We start from the raw sequence: 16,051 nt of genomic DNA, 5'->3' as shown, positions 1-16,051 counted from the left end.
CCTCCCGAGTCCCAGCTGATCGGGAGGAAATGGGGATTTTACAGTCTCCTTCCCCTGGAGTGGGGAGGGAATGGAGATTTTACAGTATCCTTCCCCTGCCCACGCCCATCATGCCACGCCCACTAAACCATGCCACACCCACAGAACCGGTAGTGAAAAAATTTGAATCCCACCACTGATTCAAATTGCAGAATTCATGGCAAGCATTTGTTGGATTTGAAGAACCCACCCCCTCCATTCTTTACTTAGCTCTACCGACACAGCTCTGGGCCGTGTGGAAAATATTAAAATAAAACATCAGAAAAACTCCTATTTCTACACACACCTCTTCACCTGGTATCCATTCTGATGCCTCTCCTAGGGAATTTCTCACCTTTCCAGCATCCTGTAGCTTTATGTTATTTGCCTCTGGTTTTTAAAATGGCAGTGGCTCAACAGACTAATGCAGTCTGTTATTAACAGCAGCTGCTTGCAATTACTGCAGGTTCAAGTCCCACCAGGCCCAAGGTTGACTCAACCTTCCATCCTTTATAAGGTAGGTAAAATGAGGACCCAGATTGTTGGGGGCAATAAAGTTGACTTTGTATATAATTATACAAATGGATGAAGACTATTGCTTGACATTGTGTAAGCCGCCCTGAGTCTTCGGAGAAGGGCGGGATATAAATGCAAATTAAAAAAAAAGTTTACAGGGTTTTGCGAAGCATAGAGCAGGAGTGTCCAACCTTGGCCACTTTAAGACCTTTGGACTTCAACTCCCAGAATTCCCCCAGCCAGGCTGGCTGGGGGAATTCTGGGAGTTGAAATCCCCAAGTCTTAAAATGGCCAAGGTTAGACGCTCCTGGCATAGAACATAATTATTTCTAACAGGGCCGTGTGCCTCGAAGCAATAACTAAATCAAACGTTTGCAAAAAGGAAGCAGAGCCTTCTTCTCTGCCTCTCTTCTTCCCATTGTGGGGGAGAATGGAAAGAAGGGCGAGATGGGGAGGGGGAGCCAGCCGGTCCTCCGCTTTTGACCTCCTTTCTTTCTTCCTCAATAGTTGCAAAGTGCAGGCCGGCTGCTGGAAGAACAGCTTCCCGAGCTGATGACGGAACTGCTGGCCACCGCCCGGGACAAGATGCTGTGTCCCTCGGAGTCCATGCTGACCCGGTCCTTGCTCCTGGAGGTGATCGAGCTACACGCCAACAGTTGGAACCCCCTGACCCCCACCATCACGCAGTATTACAACAAGACAATCCAGAAACTGACAGCTTGAAGGCAGCAGGCGGGCACAGCCCAGTGCCGGGAGCAAGACACGCACTTTAAAGAAACAACACAAAACACACATTGGGAAGCTTCTAAAAGGACGCAGGAGCAGCGCTCGAGTTACAGGGACTGGAGAAGAGACGCCGTGACCGTTCAGTGGTCCGATTCCTTAAAAAAAGACAACCCCGCAGCATGTTTTAAGAATACGTTCATTGGGGCGAAGCATGTCTTTTTCCAGTCGCGTCCTCAGGTGCCGCCCCCCCCCCTCTTCCTTTCTTCCCTCTCCTCCCCGCTGTGGTTTTGTTGAAAGCTCCCTTTTATGCAACCCGCGGCTCATCGGCTCAACTGTCCCGCCAAGCTATTGTTGCGGCTCAGGAGGAACATGGCCGGTTGAATAGAGACTTGGAGGGCAAGAACGGATGGTCTCCGAAGCATTGTAGCAGCTTGCGTTGGCCAACTGGCGGGAGGCAGGCCACAGCAGATGTCTTTGGGGGAGAGCAGGGAGGAGGGGGGGGGAAAGACCTTTTTCCACCCCAGATGCTGGTAACTGACAGCTTTTGTCAAGCCAAAAGAACATCCGCTCTTCATCCCTCCCCACCTTCCTTTCCTTGTGTCTTCAAAGGTTGGTCTCTTTAGCTGTCCTCTGTGGCTCCCTACCCCAAAACCTCATTCTAGATTAGACATTGAGAAGCGATATTTTTTTTCCTGCCCTTTTTTTGGGGGGGGTATTGGGGGGAAGGTATTTGCATTTGCACTGAATATTATTTTCCTTTGTGGGTTCCCCCCCCCCGTTCTATAAATATATGTATATATATATGTTTGTATATATACATGCACATATTCTTATATCAGTGCTTCCCAAACTCTGGGTAAATAGCCTACCGCTGGGTAAAAGTGGGTTTTTCTTTTTGGGTAAAGCTAACACAACCCCATCACTCAATCACAGAAGGGACACTGAAATTGATTGAAAGGGTTTTTGTGTTTTTGAACCTATCTTGAGCTGAAAGGACTTTCCGAGAGATGGTTTTGGGGAATGAAACAAAATTTGGGAAGGACTGCCTTAGAGGAGCAGACGGCCTGCTGTTTTCGTTTTTTGACAAAGTGAAAGTCCACGGTGATGTGAGATTGCAGAGAACATGCAAGGATCTCGAAGGGAAGGGAGCCCAGGCCAAACGCCACTCAAAAAGTATTATTGCCATTAAAATGTCTTGCCAACAGGTTTGCGGTGAAGAGTCTGACTCTGAACAGACTTGGATGCAATTCTCTTCCACAGGGGTCTCCAACCTTGGCAACTTTAAGCCTGGCGGACTTCCAAATCCCAGAATTCCCCAGCCAGCTTTGGGGAATTCTGGGAGTTGAAGTCCGCCAGGCTTAAAGTTGCCAAAGTTGGAGACCCTCTGCTCTTCCACATGTTCTGATTTCTATGAGAAACCCCAGGGCTATACAGGGTAGTCCTCAACTTGCAACCATTGGTTTAGCGACCACTGAAAGTTACAACAGCACTGGAAAAAAAAGGACTTATGACTACTTTTCACACTTACAACTGTTGTGGCATCCCCATGGTTTCATAATCAACTAGCCTGGGTTTATGACGGTTGCAGTATCCCAGGATGATGGAATCGTCTTTCACAGCCTTCTGACAAGCAAAGTCAGTGGGTTAGCCAGATTTGTTGAACAACTGTGTTGCTTAACAGCTGCAGTGTTTCACTGAACCACTGCGGCAGATGGGGCAAAACTCACTCACAGCTGTCTTGCTTAGCAACAAAGAAATTTTGGCCTTAACTGTGGTCGTAGGTTGAGGATTACCTGTATTAGCTTTTTTTGCAAGGTTTTTGACCCAAGTGTAAAAACTCTGGGAATTCCCACGCACCCACATTTCTGAATATCTTGAACCAGCTCTCTTACCAGTACATCTAATCCAGAGGTGGGGAACCATGGAATTTCTGGGGGCTGAAATCCACAAATCATAAAGGGGCTGTGGTTTCCTCACCCCTGATTTAGTCAATGTTAAAAAAAGACGAAAGCATGTCCCCTCCGCTGGCATTACGCAACCCTACGTTCCTTAAGTAACTTTTTTTTTTTTCATTTTAGATAAGTGTTATTTATTTATTTTTTGATCAATGGGGAGCAGTCGCATCACAACACCAGTGTTACTTATTCATTTAGATCAGCTGGCGGGGAGAATTCCGGGAATTGAAGCCTCTGCCTTTTAAAATTCCCAAGGGAAAGAGACAACTGATCTAAATGAAATATGCCAGCTCCTCGGGAGCGTTTTAAGGATTTAAATTTAAAGCTGGAAATGTAATGAAATTCTGGACTGAACATTTAATGTGGAAGGGGAAAATATTGTCACCCTGCCATCTGTTTTCTAAAATATCTGAATGACTGTTTAAATATTAACCTATGTGATATCAACATATCAACTCTGCTGTGCTTAACACATTTGGTGTTTCTCATATTAATTATAAATATATGGATTGGCTTGAATTGTGCAGAGAAGCATACAGGTGGTCCTTGATTTACAGCCCTTTGTTTTGCGACTGTTACAACCGCACTTAAAAAAAAAGTGACTTAAAACCAGTCCTCACACTTACGGCCATTGCCACATAGTCATGTGTTCAAAATGTAGATGCTTGGCCACTGCCATGTATTTATAACGGTTGCGCTGTCCTGAGCTCATATGATCGCCGTTTGTGACCTTCTCAGCCAGCTTCCGATAAGCAAAGCTGGGGGAAGCCAGATTCTCTTAACAACTGTGGCAAAAGTGGTCCTTGTTTAATGGCCAGATGATTCACTTTAACAACTGCAGTGATTCGCTTAACAGCCCGCGGCAAAAAAAAAGTCATAAAACTGGGCGCAGCTCAACTTTAACTGCCTTGCTTAGCCATGGAAATTCTGTTCCCAATTGTGGTCGTAAGTCGAGGATCACTTGTAACTTAGATGGAGACAAAAACTGAGTGCCAATTATTCTCAGAATTGACTTGCAGCAAATCCGCTGATGGTGAAGATTGAGGAGTGAGCAAAACTAATAGTAATTAAGTTGTGGGGGGGTGAATTGAGGGATTTTAATACACCGTGGTTACAATTATGGTAGGCCTACTGTCAGCCAGCTATGCTGTCTTAGCCTAACATTAATTCAGGGAGCTGAGTAGGAATGAGGAATTAAGACTTGAAGTTCTTCAGTCATCCGATGGATAGAAGGTGAGTTGTAAGTATGTGTTAGGTGGAATTTCTGGAGTAGGAAAATGTTTCTTGTTAAGATGTTTTAAAAATCCAATAATTTTTACTGTGTTGTCTTAGCCTTGAAATTTAAGGTGAAATGTATCAGTGTTTCCCCCCCCTCCCCCCATTATGGCAGAACTTTAGTTTATAGTTTGCTCAACAAGTTGACCGGTTAAATGTGTTTTTTTTTTCTCCATATGAAGTGAAAGGTTAATGTGAGAATATGCTATTGAGGGAAAGAATACAGAATTATAGAGTTGGAAGGGACCTTGGAGGTCTTCTAGTCCAACCCCCTGACCAGGCAGGAAACCCTACACCACTTCAGACAAATGGTTATCCAATCTCTTCTTTAAAACTTCCAGTGTTGGAGTATTTACAACTTGTGGAGGCAAGTTGTTCAACTGATTGTTCGAACTGTCAGGAAATTTCTCCTTAGTTCTAAGTTGCTTCTCTCCTTGATTAGTTTCCACCCATTGCTTCTTGTCCTGCCCTCAGGTGCTTTGGAGAAAAGCCAGCTATGCTGGTTGGGTTATTTTGGGAGTTGAAGTCCACAAGTCTTAAAGTGACATGGTTGGACACCCATCATCTGACAATAACCGGATCTGCTGTCCTTTCCTAACTCTTAATTTAGAAAACGCATCTTTCCGATTCTCTTCCTTTGACCCCTGACTTCATTGCAAGATGGTCCCAGTCATCTGCAGAATTTGATCTGTCTCCTAGCCTCTCGCTCAAGCCACAAAGATCCACGCTCCTACATTTAAATTAATATTTTTTTGCACCACAAGAACTTAATTCAGATTATGCTTGTGGGCAGCCATTTGATTGCCCGAATCGGCCCCAGGATTTGCTCAATTATTTTTAGGCGTGTACAGTATCTATGTATATACATCTAACATGACCGCGTTTGAAGATGATCCAGGAAAGGACATCTTGAGGGTATTTGTGATAAATCAGCGTCTGGATTGGCTTGCAGTGCTTGGTGCTACAGGAGATCATGCTAAATATCATGCTATCAGTGTTTAATATGTGTCATTTAAAGATGATTTGGCTTCTGGTCTTGTTCTTTTACTATTCTGTGGCAAGTCCAGCCAGCAAATAAATTTAATGCTCCTGTTATAAATAAAGATACAGGTAGTCCTCAACCTACAGTTGTTCATTTAATGACCACTGGAAATTACAGCTGCCCTGAAAAAAAGTGACATGATCTTTTTTCCCCCACACTTTTGATCGTATCCCAATGATCACCCAATCAAAATATGGCAACTGGTTCGTATTTATGATAATTGCAGGGTCCCTGATCACTTTTTGTGAGCAAAGTCAATGGGGAAGCCAGATTCACTTAACAGCCATCGCAATTTAATGGTGCCATGCAAGGATGTAAAAAGGGGCAAAACTCACTGAACTGTCTGGCTTAGCAGAACAGGAATTTTGGGCTCATTTGTCTGAGTTGAGGACCGCCTGTACCGCAGTAAAACAATATACAGCTGATACAGCAAAGGCCTCGTCTTCTTGAGATGCACCCATCAAGTGGGTGGACTAACAAGACATGGCCAAGTCTACCTTATGACGTTGACAGATTTTGCCAAGTAACCGTGGAGTGATTCTTATGGGTGCCCTTGATTCACAACCGGTCGCTTAATGGTCATTAAGCGACCGGTTGTGAGTCAAGGACACCCATATATATATATGTATATACACACACATACACAATATATAAAATATACTGTTAAAATATACATACACATACACATATATACCGTTTTCCAGTAAAAAGTACATTTGAGCCCTGGTAGCACAGTAGTTAAAATGCAGGTTTGCAGGCTAATTCTGCCGACTGCCAGGAGTTCGATCCTAACCAGCTCAAGTTTGACTCAGCCTTCCATCCTTCTGTGGTCAATTAAAATAGGGACCCAGATTGTTGAGGGCAATGTCCTGACTCTGTAAACCGCTGTAAAGCAGTATATAAGTCTATTGCTATTCCTATTTGGACTTATGACTTAATGATCATAGCGACTCAGGTAAGGACCATTGTAAAAATGGTCGTAAAATTGAGTCTGGTCACGCGGTGACTTCACTTACAGCCGCAATAGCCTGCAGCCAAAATTCTGGGCTCAATTGTGCTTGTAAGTTGAAGACTACCTGTGTTTTACAAGCACTTCTTTGACCCTCCATATCAGCTTCTATTTTGTCTTAGCCTGGAGGGAAATATCTCCTGTAAAAACGCGATTTTCTCTTCTCTTTTTACTTTTTGCAAAGAAGTCAAGATCCTCCTGTTAAGTAGTCTTTTCTGGTTTGATTAATGTTGTTTTTTGATTTTGGTTGATCTCCCTGACTTTTGCTGTTCAGTTTTGTGTGACTAGCTTTTAGCCAAACTTGAAAAGGTAAGCAGAGTTACGACTGGGATAGGAGACCACTAGGAGAGCACAGGGTAGTAGAGGAGGTAGCCTGATAGAAGGGCATGCCAAACAACTTCTCTTTTGCTTCCAGGGAAACTAAACAGATGCATTTACAATAGTCACTAGCTCAACCTGAGATAGATTTTTGTTTCTTTTCCCCTTTTGAGTGCCCTTTGATTTAAAAAAAAAAAAAGGTAGGGTGTGAACTGCAGAAATTAATCAGTAAAGGTCTTTCCGTTGGAGATTGTTAATTCTCTCATCAGATCATTAAGAAGCTCTTCCAGAAATGAATGAATGTAACTTAGAAATAAAGCCATTTCCCACAACTTAATATTTTTGATTCGGAATTGGGACCAACATGAATTTTAATTTGGCAAGCAGGCTATGGTTTTCTTTTTCCCCACCAGGATCCCATTTCAGGCGGCCCCAGATCCTTACATCTTGGTTTTCTTTCACAAATGCTTGCAGTCTTCCAACAGTTTTAAGGAGTCAAATATTCCCCTTGCAGGCTGGGTAGAATTGGTTCCTGGGCTGTTTGAGGTATTTCACCTATGACGAACTGATACCTTAATTTTGTCCCAGAATTATGGCAGGGAGAGAATAGATCCTTTGAGGTATCTCATGGAAGTTCCTAATGGATTAGAAGCCATTGTTCATTGGAGATGCCTTTCCCGATTCTCAAGCTAAAGGCTTGGGAAAGACAGACGTAATTATGGGAATAATTCCATAATTCCATGAAATTATGCCTGAAGTGATATGCTGGGTGACGTCTTTCCGTTGCCAAATTGAGAAGTTCTCCTGGTCACTGCAAAGTTTGTCAGGACCCTATTTATCAAGAGTAACAGAGTTGGAAGAGACCTTGGAGGTCATCTAGTCCAACCCCTGCTCTCGCAGGAGACCTATTTCTGATAGACTATACTATCTAGAGAGGCTCTGGAAGGTGTCTCAAATACAGGTAGTCCTCGACTTAACAATAGTTTTTTTTTAGTGACCAGAGTTACAGGGGCACTGAAAAAAGTGACTTGATCATGGTTCTTCAATCTTAACGGCTGCTGCAACTTCACATAATCAGAATTCAGATGCCTAGCAAGTTGACTCATATTTATGACGGTTGCAGTGTCCTGGGGTCATGTGATCACCTTTTGCGACCTTCTGACGAGCAAAGTCAAAGGGGAAGCCAGATTCACTTAACAACCTTACTTAACAATTGCAGCGCTTCACTTAACAACTGTGGTAAGAAAGGTTGTAAAATGGGGCAAAGCTCACTTAACAAGTGTTTCACTTGGCAACATAAGTTGTGGGCATAATTGCGGTCGTAAGTCGAGGACTACCTGTACTTGTGAGGACCAGAATTGGTGGCCTAGGCTAATGCAAAGCATGTGCTCCTTGGCCCAGTTTATTCTGGCAGTTTGGGGAAGCAAAATAACAGAATAACAGAGTTGGAAGGGACCTCGAAGGTCTTCTAGTCCAACCCCCTGCTCAAGCAGGAGGCCTTACACCATTTCAGACAGATGGTTGTCCAATCTCTTCTTAATACCTTTATCCTCACAGACATATTTGGAAATTTTGATGTCATGGGGAAGAGCATTTTCTTAAAGCTTTCTTACTCTGAACGTTAATCTGGAATAATGTCCCAGCTGTTTCTCTGTTATCCCAGTGCTTCAGAAGCACTTGCGTGTTTTCTCGTGTGCTTCCAGGAAAAGTTCGGTTCCTAAAAAGAGATTTGCGTGACCAGGTGAATGCGATACCTGCGTGGCTGATCTCTTGCATTCTTGCAAAAGGTCTGTGGATAGATTCACAACAGCTGTGAATTAGCCACATTGGGTGCATGAATCGGATCTAAGAGGGATTCAGATCTCTGCTTGAGCCTTTTAGGTTCTTTAAAGTGGGGGGAAAGGCCCACATTTTATGACATTTAACAACGTTCAGCGAAATCTTATATTTACTGAGGCCAGTAAAGCTCTGGTCCGTGGCGATTGGAGAAAAATCCAGTTTTTTCCTCCTCAAAAACGGGCAGGTTGACAGAACCGTTTTCCTCAACCTCGAACAAGACGACTTGGCTACAAAGGTCTGTTTCTAGCCAGCATTTTGGAAGTTGTCCTGACACATCTGCACTTGCATTGCAGAACGACCAGCAAAATTAGCAGCGGCACCAATTTACCAATTTTATTGCTAAGTTCCTAGCGTGGCATGTCCACTCCCCAAGGCGTTTGGGATGGCGGTTTTCATTCCTATTTAGGTCCCTGTGGATGTATTCTCGGGTTTGATATCAAAACTATTTAATGGAAATTCATGGCTAATCATCAATACTTCACCAAACTCCATACATCTAGAGCAAGAGGTGTCCAAGCGTGGCAACTTTAAGACTGGTAGACTTCAGCTCTCAGAATTTCGGAATTCTGGGAATTAAAAGTCCACCAGTGTTCAAAGTGGCCGTGCTTGGTCGCCGCCTGCTCTCGAGTCTTCAGAACAACTAAGCTGTCAAAAATCCTGTGTCAAAACTGTTTTGAAAGTGATTTTCCTTAGAATGCACAGGTTTGTGCTAACCATGATGATCCTTTTGTTTTTAAAAGAAAAATGTGAAAATGTATTTATTTTGTTTGAAACAAATCAACCTTAATTTAATCATTTATCGTATTTGTGTTTTTTATTATTATTATTATTATTACTTTGCTTTAATAAGGAAAGATTGTAATATGGGAAAATGGACATAGGAGGACCTAGATGTTTAATATTGAGGGAAGGGCGCAGAGTTGGGTTCTTTGCTCCTGCTATTTTTGGCGTTAGACAGAATGCTAAGGGGGGGAAAAAAAAAAGGAAAGGACAATTTTTTTCATGGCAATTCTGTTTTGTTTTATGGGACATCCTGAATCGCTGTATGCTGTAAAAATACATCATCTGAGTAATAAAACTTTCAAACTCAATGGGTTGCCATCTTTGTTGCCGTGTCCTCTCAGTTCTTGTTGTCTAAAAGGAATTCTTTATTTTTGGCTTAGAACGACGTACAGAAGAGAGACTGCCAAGGGCCCCTCCAAACCAAGAAAGACATGTTGAGGTTCTTCTAAGCCAGGGGGTGTGAAAGTCAAGGCCCACGGGGCAGTGCTTAGATCTGGTCCATGGGGCCAGTCTGGAAATAGCAAAGGACCAGGCCATGGTGCCTCTGTTAGCAAAAATGGGGGGGGCGCATGAGGTGCCCCTCCCCACAACCACTTTTGGCCTCTGGGGTGCTCTAGAACAGGGGTCTCCAACCTTGGTCCCTTTAAGACTTGTGGACTTCAACTCCCAGAGTTCCTCAGCCAGCTTTGCTGGCTGAGGGACTCTGGGAGTTGAAGTCCACAAGTCTTAAAGGGACCAAGGTTGGAGACCCCTGCTCTAGGAGGCCTTCCAGACCCAAAATGAGGCCTCCAGAGTGCTCCAGGAGGCCGTCCTTGACTCAGAAGGTTATAAAAGGAAGAAAAGTAAAATATTTTACCTTTCAGGCTTGCAGGATTCTGCTACTATAGCCTATGTCAATAATTTATAGTTCTAGACTTCCTATGGAGTCAGTTTCTTGATCTGGTCTCTCTCTCACATAAGGTGATCAAATAGATCAAGTAAGTATTAAAAAAAACCAAAATCACAGAAATGTATGACTCCCTTATTTTATAAGTTTATAAAACCATGTCTGCAGAGGTGCAATCCCGTATTACATCCACCATGGCCACACCCAGTATGGACACGGCCACTGTGGACACGCCCAGCCGCCCCCCCTGGCCCTCCGAGGTCAAATCAGGGGTGAAATGCTCCCAGTTAGGACCGGATCGCCTGATCCGGTAGCGATGGCGGCGGGTGGTTCAGAGAACCGGTAGCAAAAATCCCTGCCCCCCTCCCCCCCCTGCATCCCCAGCTGAGCCGCGCGATCATCAGAGGTTTTTTTTTGACTTTTAAAAACATTTTTTCTTCGGCCATATAAATGCTTTTAAAAGTTAAAATAAAAAAAGCCTCTGATGATCGTGCGGCTCAGCTGGGATCGTCAGAACCCTTCAAAGCATTTTTTTCTACAAGCTCTTCGGCCGAAGAGGTTGTAGAAAAAATGCTCTTTTTTTTAATTTATTTATTTACATTCATATCCTGCCCTTCTCCGAAGACTCAGGGCGGCTTACAGTGAAAAGTTTTTAAAAGTTTTTTTTAAAAAAGTTGGCCACGCCCACCCAGTCGCATTACCCCCCCCTACCAAGCCACGCCCACAGAACCAGTAATAAAATATTTTTACATTTCACCCCTGGGTTAAACCCAATCCTGATGTGGCCCTCAGTGAAATTGAGTTTGACATCCCTGTTCTAAGCAGTTTCCTTTATTGTTCCTCACCTATACAGGTAGTCCCTGACCTACAACCATTTGTTTAGTGACCATTCGAAGTCACAGTGGCACTGAAAAAAGTGACTTGGGACCAGTTTTCACATTTAACAACCGTTGCAACATCCCTGCGGTCACATGATCAAAATTTGGGTGCTTGGCAACTGGCCTGTATTTTGCAACCATTGCAGCGTTCTGGGATTGTCGTTTGCAACCCTTCCTAGGGAGCTTCTGACAACCAATTCAATGGGAGAAACCAAATTCACTTAATGACCGCATGATTCACTTCACGACTGCAGCAGTTCGCTTAACAAGCCTGGTAAAAAAAAGATCATAAAATGAGTCACGACTCACATAACCACTGTCTTGCTTAGCAAAAACAGAAATTTTGAGCTCTAGTTGTGTTCCGTAAGTCAAGGAATAGCTGTACGGATATTCTCTTGAACCGGATCTATTCTATTTGTTCCACTAAACCCAGATAAGGCACCATCAGTCAGATGGAATTGATCAGGACTGCAACCAATGCAAACTCCATCCACACGATACCCTCTCACTCACTTCTCCTCCCATATTGTCCGTTTGAGCAGCTAATTACACTGAGTGGGTTTTTTTTCTGGACTCAAAAGCTCATGGATGTAGATCACCAGGAGAGCTAAAAACTGAAAAGTGGGAAAAACAGCTCAGAAAAAGGCAAGGTTAAATCCCTGTTGCCAAGGAAATAGGAGTCCTGCTAAAGTCATCAGACCAATTATCTTTCTTCACTTAAAAGATTATATTGACCGGACTCTTTTCTGCAAGTAATTCACACATCAGGTCAAATTTTGATTCTTTACAAAAAAAAAGAAGAACAGCTTTCCACTGGAGCTGTTTTCTACACAATTTCCTTACAGGTATTTCTCAACTTACAACATTTTGTTTAGCAACCATTCAAAGTTTCAACAGCACAGAAAAAAGTGACTTACAACCGGTCCTCACACTTATATCTTGTCCTGTTGTGAGTCAGGAAGAATGTAAATTTCTCTCATTTGCAACTCAATTGTTTTTTTAATCCTACTAGACTGATCGAAAGCTTGATCCAAAACTCAATGGACCCTCCCATTTACACTTTTGCCCTGCGCTCTACGTAGGGTTACCTCTAAAACGTGTCTGGAAGCTTCAGCTGATAGATAGATAGATAGATAGATAGATAGATAGATAGATAGATAGATAGATAGATAGATAGATAGATAGACAGACAGACAGACAGACAGACAGACAGACAGACAGACAGATATGATAGAGATGGATGGATGGATGGATGGGTGGATGGATAGATAGATAGATAGATAGATAGATAGATAGATAGATAGATAGATAGAGATGGATGGATGGATGGATGGATGGATGGATAGATAGATAGATAGATAGATAGATAGATAGATAGATAGATAGATAGATAGATAGATAGATAGATATGATAGAGAGAGATGGATGGATGGATGGATGGATGGATGGATAGATAGATAGATATGGTAAGTAGATAGGTAGGTAGGTAGGTAGGTAGGTAGGTAGGTAGGTAGGTAGGTAGGTAGATAGATGGATAGATGATAGATAGATAAATAGATAGATGATAGATAGATAGATAGATAGATAGATAGATAGATAGATAGATAGATAGATAGAGTAAGTAGGTAGGTAGGGGTAGGTAGGTAGGTAGATAGATAGATAAGAGAGAGAGAGATAATAATAATAATAATATCAGAGTTGGAAGGGACCTTGGAGGTCTTCTAGTCCAACCCCCTGCCCAGGCAGGAAAGATGATAGGTAGATAGATAGATAGATAGATAGATAGATAGATAGATAGATAGATAGATAGATAGATAGATAGATAGATAGATCATCTATCCTATCATCTATCTATCTATCATAGATGATTGTTAGATGATAGAGATAGATAGATAGATGATAGATGATAGATAGAGGTCGATAGAGATGATAGATAGATAGATAGATAGATAGATAGATAGATAGATAGATAGATAGATAGATAGATAGATATAGATATAGATAGATGATAGATAGATAAATGATAGATCATCTATCATCTATCTATCTCTATCATCTATCATAGATGATATAGATATAGATGATCATAGATGATAGATAGATGATTGATGTGTCTGTGTGAGAGAGATGGTAGGTAGGTAGGTAGGTAGGTAGATGATTGATAGATGTGTATGCTTGTGTGTGAGAGAGATGATAAATGAGAGACAGACAGACAGACAGACCCTCTCCATGTTCAGATGCTGAATAGAAGGACAGCAGAGCAGTGTTTCCTTCCCTCTGGTACCGGAAACAGATTCCTCTCACGGACTCATCCTCTCTTAGGCTTTCTTAGGGGCTGCAGAGCAGATTGTCGGCTCACAGGCTCTGCCTCTCTCCAACAACTTACTAGTTTCAAGCATGGGTCCCCTTGGGACAATGGTGTCAGCTCTCACGTTTGTAAACCTTCCCAGGTTTTTGGGATTCTACCTGGGCAGCAAGGCACGGGAGGAACTCTCTTAAAAGACAATGGAGGAATTGTGACTTGACATGCCACGTTTTGCTTTTAGCTGAACCAGGACAACAACCAGCATTCTCCTTGCCAACACTTAGCTGCCTGGCCGACAGCCTGTTATCCTGTCTCTGTGGCTGCTTCCTCCTTCGGCGGCCTAAATCAAACTAGCAAAACGAGCGCTGAGACACACAGTAAGACAATTTTCAAATTATAACCTAAGTGGCAATAGCAGAATAACAAGAATTGGAAGGGACTTCGGAGGTCTTCTAGTCCAACCCCCTGCTCAAGCAGGAGACCCTATACCAGGGGTCTCCAACCTTGGTCCCTTTAAGACTTGTGGACTTCAACTCCCAGAGTTCCTCAGCCAGCTTTGCTTCTCTCCTTGATTAGTTTCCACCCATTGCTTCTTGTTCTACCCCCAGGTGCTTTGGAGAATAGTTTGACTCCCTCTTCTTTGCAGCACCCCTCAGATATTGGAACACTGTTATCATGTCTCCCCTAGTCCTTCTTTTTATTAAAGTTGTTGTTGTTAGCTGCGAAGTCGTGTCCGACCCATCACAACCCCATGGACAACATTCCTCCAGGTCTTCCTGTCCTCTACCATCCTCTGGAGTCCATTTAAACTCATGCCAACTGCTTCAGTGACTCCATCCAGCCACCTCGTTCTCTGTCGTCCCCTTCTTTTTTTGCCCTCAATCTTTCCCAGCATTAGGCTCTTCTACAGTGAGTCCTTCCTTTTCATTAGGTGGCCAAAGTATTTCAGTTTCATCTTCAGGATCTGGCCTTCTAAAGAGCAGTCAGGGTTGATCTCCTCTAGAACTGACTTGTTTGTTCGCCTTGCAATCCAAGGGACTCGCAGGAGTCTTCTCCAGCACCAGAGTTCAAAGGCCTCAATTCTTTGGTCCAGCCTTTCTTATGGTCCAACTTTCACAGCCATACATTGCAACTGGGAAAACCACAGCCTTGATAGACGCACTTTTGTTGGCAGGGTGATGTCTCTGCTTTTTAGTACGCTGTCTAGATTTGCCATAGCTTTCCTCCCCAGGAGCAAGCATCTTTTAATTTCTTGGCTACAGACCCCATCTGCGGTGATCTTGGAGCCCAGGAAAATAAAATCTGTCACTACCTCCACTACACACGCATTGCATTTTGGGGGTTCGGGCCCATGCACTTTGGGCACTCGGTCCAAAAAAAGTTAGCCATCATTGGTATAGGATCTCCTGCTTGAGCAGGGGGCTGGACTAGAAGACCTCCAAGGTCCCTTCCAGCTGTATTCAGATTCTGAGGTAGCACTACAAATGAAGGTAAATGGAATAGGTAAGAAGATAAATAGCTTTCTTATTTACTTATCAACCGAACACAGCTGTTTCCCCATATCGGCCCAACGAGTCCCTCTCAATTATCTTTATGTATTCCTTTTCAACTCTGCATCCCTTTCTCTCCATACATGCGCTATGAACCTGCTGCGACGTTTGCAGCCTTTCAACCTTTCACCCTGGTCTAGACACAGCAGAAGAGCCCCTGCCTCTTTTTAATGGGCCAACGGAGCCTCCTGTGGTCGTTCCGGCTGGGCACAAGGAGCCAGCCAGATTTCCAGGAACAGATGGTGGGATTTTTTTTATTTTTTTTTTCTGACGGCACCGAGACCACAACCTGGCAGCTCCTTCCAAACTGCCCCGGTTTAAATTATTAAAGATGCAATTTCCTTTCAAGTTTCCAGTAAAATCTATCTTTGCATTGTAATCCTGCACATTACTGTCACAGCAGAGCGCACTGCAAAACGGTGTCTTCCTCTGGAGAAGGTTTACTAGCCTTTTATGGGATTACAGAAGATCATTCATTTCTATCCCCAGACGGAGAAAAGCCACCTCTGTTCAGCCAGAAGAGCCGATTCAAACCGTCTGCTCTTGTTTATCAAGGACCCAGTGGGAAGGAAAGGGATCTCAAATTTTATCTAGCGTCCTTTTTTTCCAAAAGTGACACCAAACGTGGATCCTAGTCTGCCCCAGTGGCTTTTGACCAGCGGAAATATTCTTACCTTCTTATTCTTCAATATCTTCGTAAATGACTTCATAATCAGAAGCTTTTTATTCGGCCGATGAACTCACCACGGCCAATCTGTCTCAGCCAACTCGCCACAGGACAATTCGCTGCGGGACAATTCAACGATTCAATTTAATGATTTAAAATTATTTTTTAAATTATTTTAATTTTTAGCTGTGGCCAGTTGGCTGTGCCGAGTTGTCTTAGTGGGAGTGAAAGTGAATTGCAAAGTGATTTTGTTTTCGGGGCTTGCCAAATGAGACACAGATACA

The 16,051-nt window shown here is 43.2% G+C and overlaps 1 protein-coding gene across 4 annotated transcripts in view; it reads left to right on the top strand.

The window, feature by feature from the left end:
* Positions 1–4,072, top strand: part of CTIF (cap binding complex dependent translation initiation factor) — a 198,640-nt gene extending 194,568 nt beyond the window's left edge. For all 4 annotated transcript variants that reach the window (XM_058171012.1, XM_058171010.1, XM_058171009.1 and 1 more), the window contains one exon: positions 1,042–4,072. In XM_058171012.1, the coding sequence (XP_058026995.1) occupies positions 1,042–1,257 (216 nt within the window). In that variant the 3' untranslated portion in view covers positions 1,258–4,072. The remainder of the gene's footprint in view (positions 1–1,041) is intronic.
* Positions 4,073–16,051: the final 11,979 nt, after the last annotated feature.

The sequence above is a fragment of the Ahaetulla prasina genome, chromosome 2 (genome assembly GCF_028640845.1).
Source record: "Ahaetulla prasina isolate Xishuangbanna chromosome 2, ASM2864084v1, whole genome shotgun sequence".
NCBI lineage: Eukaryota > Metazoa > Chordata > Lepidosauria > Squamata > Colubridae > Ahaetulla > Ahaetulla prasina.
The sequence above is the reverse complement of the archived record's forward strand: the minus strand, read 5'-3'. Positions and strand labels throughout refer to the sequence as shown.